At 46.1% G+C, this 7,985-nt stretch overlaps 1 protein-coding gene across 1 annotated transcript; it reads right to left on the reverse strand.

Annotated features, from left to right (window-relative positions):
* LOC144142152 (iripin-1-like) lies at positions 1-6,592 on the reverse strand. The gene is made up of 3 exons (XM_077673540.1): positions 6,462-6,592; positions 3,000-3,895; positions 1-377 (listed from the first exon to the last, which is right to left on the reverse strand). The coding sequence occupies exons 2-3, from the start codon at positions 3,881-3,883 to the stop codon at positions 68-70; spliced, it is 1,194 nt and encodes a 397-aa protein (XP_077529666.1). The 5' UTR covers positions 3,884-3,895; positions 6,462-6,592; the 3' UTR covers positions 1-67.
* Positions 6,593-7,985: the final 1,393 nt, after the last annotated feature.

A 7,985-nucleotide genomic window follows, 5' to 3' on the forward strand; every position in this document is an offset into this window, starting at 1 on the left:
AGAAATGTCTCTATTAAAAACAACGCCGCACGACAAAAGGATCTGAACATCGCTTCGGTGATTCTGTTCAGAGCTTGTTGACCTGTCCAGCGAAGAAAATTTCGCTCGTCCTGCGGTTTCGGATGAAGAAGAGGAAGGGGTGGTCCACAACCACTTCGGGGGGCTGGGTCGCCCCACGGGAGATGATCTTAACGCCAGTGGCCGCGGCCGCTTCGGTACCCTCCTCGTCGACCTTGACGAGCGCCCGCTGAACAATGTCGGACACGACCAGATCCTGGTGTCCCGTGATGCCAGAAAGGTCGGCGTTGCCGAATATCTTGCGCACACCGAGGTTCATCAGGTCGTCCTTGAGGTTGTTCTGCTTCTCCAGCTCGAACCTGTAGAAAAATTTACATGTTTTATTACTTCTTTACCGTTTGCGCAGAAAATTTCCATCCATGAAATTTTTCATGCGCTATGAATCGATCTTTCCTAGTCCAAGAGAAGTGGTGGTGTCGTCAAATAAAAGCACAAATGGGGGGCTCTTCATACGACGATTTTTGGTGACGCTGTTTTGCAATATTGTTTAATACGGGGCGTGCCCATGGTAATAGCTAAGAGGCGTTCCTTGCATGCAATTTGTTTCACTTGATGCGCAATGGTGAACCTTCGGATGTGCTCTTGAAAAAGTTCAGCACGCTGTGTGATGTCAATGACTGGCCAACTAGTTACTTGGTGCTTTGCCACCTATTTTCAAACATAATCTTTCGGAGTTTGGCTTGGCGTGTCTGCGGCATCGATCAGAAGCGGAACCTCCGGTGATTGCGAGCACAAAACTATTGGCTGCACCTCAAAGCAAATACACATGAAAATGTCGCGGGAAACATCTAAGAGTTGCTAGGCAATCTGTCAAATAAACTCGGCGGTATGGAGCGCGCAATAGTAAATAGCGGCGGCGTGCCCTGGGTTCTTTAACCTGGTCGGAATTCTCAAAACACGAACGCTTTGGTTGTATACGAAGCTGTATACCCGTTTGTGTATATTTAGCCAAAAAAGGCTAATTGTATTTTTGCTCTTGTTTTGAACTGATGAACATAAACTTTCTGTCGTTCTCCGGATATAAGGCATATTTTAGGACCCGAAAAGCCAATAAACGCGTTACAGCGTCACCTGGACGCCTTTTGTCCTATATACATGGCGTAGGCGCAAAAAAAAACAGCCTAGATGTCTGCTGACTTACTGAAATACAAAACAGCGGGGAACAAAAACGGAGCAAGAGGCGATGAGACACTGCGCTAACGCTGCTTATGCAGTCGGAGAATCGCATAGAAGATGCACGACCGGATGCCCACCAAATAAACACCCCGCGATCGCTTTGTGTCCGCTTACAACACAACAGGGAGGAATGTAATATAGTGTGCCAAGTTTCATTGCGGGCCACCTTAGTAACAAGAAAAATAAAAGGAGCGATGCCGTTTTGTAGTAAACACTTTGTCACAAGTTTTGCATAGAGTGAACAAAAGGTTGAGCGCTTCTCAGGTCCAGAACCCATTGCACTGTAAATGTAACACCCCGTTTAAGGGTGAGATATCGCTTCGTCTGTTCATTGAACGTTTTTGAGAAGGAAGGTAGTGTTATCTTGAAGGTAATTTCAAAGCGAAACTTTTTACCTCTACGTCCTAATGCTTCTCTCCCGACCTTTGGTGTCAACAGAAAACTCCCGCGAACAAATAAATCAAGCTACTGGCACCGCCAGGAATCGAACCTGAAAAGAATAGAGAAACGGAGGGATAGCCTGTCATCTTACCCATTGTGTCACGAGCCCGCACGGACACGGGGGAGACAGATGGTGCATTCTCCGAGCAGATCTGTGGGCGTACCCCCGTGTTATCGCTGAATGACACGTGATAGCGTCACGTGACCTCTCACGCCACCATGCACCTGTAGCGGCTGTGTGCGCACCTTGCGCATTCATCAGGAGTTATAAAATGAAAGAAAGCTCACGCCAATTCATGGCATCTCACGTTTCCGTCCCTGCCACTGATCCCGTCACCTCTGTTGGTTGCGGCAGAGACGGTGGAGGAGTGAGATCGTCTAACACCGGTCTTGGCCTTCCGTGAATTTTATAAAATAAAAGTTTCCACTCATGCGCTTCACGAATTCAACTCAACGAACTAACTCTCATGAATCGTGCACTGTAACCTGAGCAAATAATATCTGTTTGAAGTAATAAAGAGAAAGGGTGTGGTTAAGCGCATTTCACTTGTCTCTGGTTTCACTCTTTCTAGAACCACGTGTGAATTCAAGTGATGTCGCATGTGTAATCGTACTGGGTGTCGTTTACAGCTTCGCTTTGCAACCATCTTCACCGGGTGGATTGGCGCGCATTTTTGTTTAGTGCTGGATTGTTGTTGTGCTTTCGGCATGCGCTGTTGTGTACAAGGCAGTTTTTCTGGCGTCGGGAAAGAGCGCGGGATGTCTGAAGTTTTCTGCAACCACATAACTGGCAACAGACTTGAATATTGCAGTACCATTGACATGTTATGCCATATTGACTGTTATGGGTCTCCATTATTATTTAAACAGAATATTGCGCTTTACGTTCTAAATATGTCTTGACTTACGTTGACCTGGTGTACTGCCGTCCTGCTGTCTTTACATCTGCTTGCTTATTCTTATATGTGATCTATAAAATTGCCCACCGCCTTGTGTTGACTCGTTTCATTGAACTAGTGTATTTCTCTTTGTTTTTTTCTCTAGTGTTCGCTATTGTAAAAATCCGTGTCGCTATTTGAGGGCGTCTTGGTTTCCTTTCGTTAAATGTTTTCTTGCTGAAGACGCTGTCTGTTTCCAGTGGCACCTGGTGCCCAAGCCAAGTCAGGCGTCATTTGCGTCACCTTTTGCCCCGGCACAACGGCCGTATTCTACATTTTACTGCCAAAACAACCAGAATTTCGATCCAATTGAAACTTTAAAGCTAGAATTGAATACTGAGAGCTTCTGCTAATTACCACACTCACTTGGGAAGATAAAAGTCGATGGTGGTGTTCTTCAGCGAAGAAATGACCGCCTCCAGCTTGTCCAAGTTGAGGTCTTGCTTCACCGCTTCCACGCCGTCCCTTTCAAATGGAAGCACGATGACCATGCTGTAGTCCTCCACTTGGTACAACAACTCAACCACAACGGCCTGAAGATTCCTGTCGAATGTGTTGTACGTCGGAACTCGCTGGAACATCAAATCCACATCTGTGCGGTCGTTCCCGCCGTTGTAGAATGGACGTTTTGCGGTAAGGTTGCGACTGAACTGGCTCTGCCAGAAACCCTTGAACACAATGGCGTTCACCAGGACCAGCTTCGTGTCGGTGTCGAGGGGCTCGTCGAACAGCTTCGGAATCTTCTGATGCGTCTTCTCCTTTACCCACTCGTTGATGGTGTCCACTGCCTGCTCACCATTGCGAGAAAAGTCAAGTTGGAAGAGACGAGCGTTAAAGCTCTGGGTGAGGTCTTGGAAGTACGTGTGAAGAATTCCGAAACCTTCTTGCACAGCGGCACTGTTTGCCACCTCGAGGCTTTTCGTGGCGTCCGGGGCTTGCAGGCGGTCGTTTTGTTGGGCGAATGCATCGAGGACCTCAGCGGCATGGAGTCCCGCCTCGGTGTAGCCGAGCTTCTCAGACAGTTCTTCCTGCGTGGTTCCCCGAGCTCCGGCGTAGGTCATGCCGAGGGCTGTGGAAAGGCTGTACGGGGAAAAGAAGACGTTCTCGGTTGCATCGCTAGCCAGAGCCTTGAAAAGACGGAGTGCGAAATCGTTGTTCGCCGACACGAGTTTCTCTTCTTTCTCCGAGAGGCCAAAGGAGAGGTGAAGTACCACTGCCAGAACAGTGGTCAAGGCTATGATTTTCTTCATGGTGGCGTGGAACTGTGGGGTAAAATAAAAGAAATCTTTCAATATTTGTGGCATAATCAATCATAGCCGGTGAAAAAGAAATATTTCTTTTTTGTCCAGGTACCCAAAGTGAAGGTATCCGGTAGGTACTTCAGACGTAGTCTATTTATTTATTTGCCTGTACCTAATACATCGGTCGGAATAATTAGGAATCTCCATCGTGCTTATGTAAAAGTTCGTCTTTGTTCTGCTTGCGTAAATCTTAAGTTGACTCCGAGAATACTTTTGGGCACCGTACTGAGTTTTAGGCTCCATGTGGAAAAGTTCCAATGAGAGCCTAGTTTCAGCGTGATACAGAAGGTCCTTACTTTTGTAATACCCAGGCACAAGAAACAACATACCTGCCTAAAGTAACTGGGGTGGCAAGAAATTATATGTAGCAATTTTAAATCAATTTCGAATGGCTCGAGAAGAAAACAAAGATAAATTGAGAGTGTTCCATTTGTTGATCGACAGTTGAATGTCTTCAATATCTTGAGGAGAAAGTAAAGATGCCCGTGCGAGGCCTACAAGCAAAAATTAAGCAAACACCCCCAGAATCCGGTACTAAATTTAGAATGCAAGAAAAAAAGTAGGGCTATTATACCTCTCGCACTAGGTGACCTCAAATTTAGAAGATAATCAGATTAAACGGAGGGGCACTATTTCGGTACCTGCAAAATATCAGCACGATTCGCTGCAGAAGAGTAAAAGTGAGGCAGTTATGCGACAAAAACAGCAGTTAGCGTAGTCATAACTGCGGAAAAATAGTTCATTGCTCAGTATTCCAAAAACCATACCAGGGACGTTGTGCGAGACCATTCGCATTTAAACCAGCATACCGACATCTATATTGTCGACCTGGAAATATTCGGCACAGTCCAAAGGCACACTGCCGAGTCCAGATCTGATTGGGTACACGGACAACAAATGCTTATCGCAACAGGGCACTTACCTGCGCAATGCCTAAGCGTGCCACCGGATTTTACTCACAAGGCAGTCCCATGTAACGCACAGTGCACAAGCAGTAATCACTATATATAATATCAAAAGTGGGAGCAGCGTGGTCCCAACATCGCAGTTTTTACAGTCACACTTTTAGAGAGGTAGGGATGTGGGAGCATTTGCTGTTGATGCACCTGCAGAGTTATGTGCGAAGCACAAGACAATACAGAACCAATTCTCTCGGCCTTGCGCCATGCACTATTGTCAGGCATGTTGTTTTGGGTATATTTTTCATCTGTCGAATGGCGCGCACTACGAGGAAATTTCGGTACAACCGCGATATTTTCTGCGGGCAAAAGCATTTAAAACGTCCTCAAGGATTGCTTACTGGCTCAGGGCTAAACGCACCTTGGTCAGGTCCATTGCGAAATGGTGGCTGGGGGCTGCCTGAATCCTTCCGAACATATACTACACTCATCAGCCAAAGTCCGCAATGGCTCCTGAGTATGGGGTCAAAACCTCCTTGTGGGGGGTTGTAATAGACTCTTGTGAATTCAAGATATTGTGCAATTTGTTTCTGAAGAGTTTTTGTAATTGTTTCTTCTAAGTTTCCTTACGCACATAGCGGTAGTAAGGCAGATAGGTCAGAGATTTTAAAAAATAATCAGGAGTTTGTTGCTTTTTGGTTGGGTTAGGTGTGAAATGTCTGAGTAAGACCTTGAGGCAGGCGGAAGCGAATAAATTTTCCGGAGAGTGGTTTACCTGCTCGAGGAGGTTATGTCAGGAAGGCTCAGCTTGATTACGAAAGTTGATCGAATTCCGGCGTAGGCGGCCTTGATTTGGGGCTCTTTTGGGGAGAAGATATTGTGAAACTAGCCAACACGGGTGTGTCCGTTTCTTGCAATAAATTGGGTATGTGGTCGAGGGGACGCGAATTATGCCTATTGGGAGGAACAGTGAAGCATTTGCGAGACTGCTGGCTCTCGATGTCGGCCAAAATTCTCTGCAGGAAAGCCAACTTTACAGAGTGGGTTTCACAAAACGGTGATGATAAACCTAAAGCAAACTGGCTTCTCTGCAACCAAATAGAATGGGAAACTTCAGGGACCACCTCGTAGCCTGACACCAAGATTGAGGTCGTGGATGGGGCTTTGGAAGAAGTCACGAAGCAAGGTTTTCTGGCCCCCTCATGGAGTCAAAAAGAAGCCCACCATCAAACTAACCAGGAAAAACACCCTTACCATGGTGGGAATCATACCTTACATACAGTAAGCTGTATGTCCCAGGCATGAAACCGAACCTAATTTTTTTATTCGTATTGTACAGCGAGGGTATTGCAATGCCCGGGAACACATATTTGTTTCAGGGAAAGATATTTCATTTCGGCAGCTCTACTCTCAGGCTAAGAAAAAACACGTGAGACCGTAAACGAGAGTAAATATATTTGTGATTTGATGATGGTATTCTGTAATTTTTTGCGTAACTGGGTTGGCAATCAAACTCTAATGTTTCATGACTATTCCACACGTCACACGTCATGGGGTTTGTGCGAACTTTAAGGAAAATAATGCGTCATAGCTGCAGCCAAGATGAATGTCTTGCAGTGCGCACGTACCTGGATAGCAGTCTTCTAACGAGAGCCGCCGGTAATCCAGAAGTTATCTGAGCCAAAACTACAACTGAGGCTATGCAACAACTGAACGAGCCGAATCTTGGCGCATCAGTGGCCAGACAGGTCTAGCCGGTGTTACCGGCGCCGACGCCTCCTTTATAGACGTGTTTTATCTCTCTAGGATCTGTCTCCTAAACGAAAAGAGGCTCCTGGAAAGGAGCCCCAAGAGCGGTTCACGTCCATGTAGCAAAACAGTGACTGCTGAAGTTACAAAAAAACTGCAAGAAGCTGTCGGTTGCTTACTCGCCAAAAACAACGGTCACGCGTGCGGGTTGTGCACAAAATGGCAAAGTGATAAAGGGCCAAGGCGCTGAACACCGCACTCGCGCCTACTGCGTCAGACAAGCTGAAAAGAAGTGCGGTATTGGCGCTTTTGTTCGTAGCACGGATGACCTAGAAACGGCTCAAAAAGTTGGACTTGGTTTCTTCGTGCGCTGGTTAGTGTTTTTGAAAGAAAGGTTTAATAGTAGTAGAGTGACGGCGCCTAATAATCAATAATCAACCAAGCTCTAAATCCTCCCGATTCCACATATACTGGACATCGTTTCCCATTTAAGAGTTAGTTCCTTGTGTTTCCGTGTTCAGTGACTTCTTGTGGGATGTTTGAGTTGGAGTACTTCACGCCGAGCTTGAAGGCATTCTGGAGGGAACGTTTGCTCGTGTCCTTCACTCCTAAGCATGGGCACATCACTGGTGGCCGGTCACGCGTGCACACGTGAAAGGTGGGGGCGACAGAAGGTTGTGCACACACGCCGCTAGGCTTTATGTTCCAATTGATGCCGTTCGGGCGGTTGTGGGATATATTCGCGTGGGCGACCCACGGCCCGATGCGACCTGGCTACAGTATTCTGTGGTCGATGCGGTTTGGGTTGGCTGTTACACAGAAATAAAAATGCCTACGACAGAGGAGGAAAACGAACAGCACCATGTTTGTCCGCTAGAGTAAAACTGCAGTGCTTCCAGCTTTCATTGATACAGTTAACTGAGAAGTGTGCGCATTCGAAAATTACATATTAGCCTGTTCTGTTTCATGCGATTGGTGCGCTGAGCATAGGTTCGGTGGTCGTCCTTTTTATAGTGGATAGGGATAGATTTTCTTTAATTGCACGTTTGTGGTACGTTATGAAGACTTTTTGACTTAAAGTACTTATTACTAGACTGATAAAGACAGAAATGTAGAGATTAAAAATTGCCATGTTAGAAAATGATGGTGACAATTGTTTTGCGTCAATGGTGTCAGGCATCCCATAATCTTCCCCTTTGCACTGGCGAGAGCCGAGATGCAAAGTTTTTCTTGAAGGATTGTCATAGGTCTCAATTGTTGCCTTTTTTAGGGTAAATGTTTGGTTTTCAACATAATGACCATTATCATATTCAGCAGCAGTATTTTCTTTCTCACTGAAAGTGAAAGAAAAAAAAGGTTAGGAGAAGCCTGACATGACCACACACTGTATCGGTGAAACTTCT

Source organism: Haemaphysalis longicornis, unplaced genomic scaffold (genome assembly GCF_048455015.1).
Source record: "Haemaphysalis longicornis isolate Haplotype H1 unplaced genomic scaffold, Haemaphysalis longicornis Haplotype H1 scaffold_6, whole genome shotgun sequence".
In the NCBI taxonomy this organism is placed as follows: Eukaryota; Metazoa; Arthropoda; class Arachnida; order Ixodida; family Ixodidae; genus Haemaphysalis; species Haemaphysalis longicornis.

Bases quoted from the DNA above. Each gene is read 5' to 3' on its own strand.
- LOC144142152 (XM_077673540.1), bottom strand. From the start codon at position 3,883: ATGAAGAAAATCATAGCCTTGACCACTGTTCTGGCAGTGGTACTTCAC. The intron at 378-2,999 runs GTGAGTGTGGTA...ATTTTTCTACAG, and splicing joins ATCGACTTTTATCTTCCCAA to GTTCGAGCTGGAGAAGCAGA.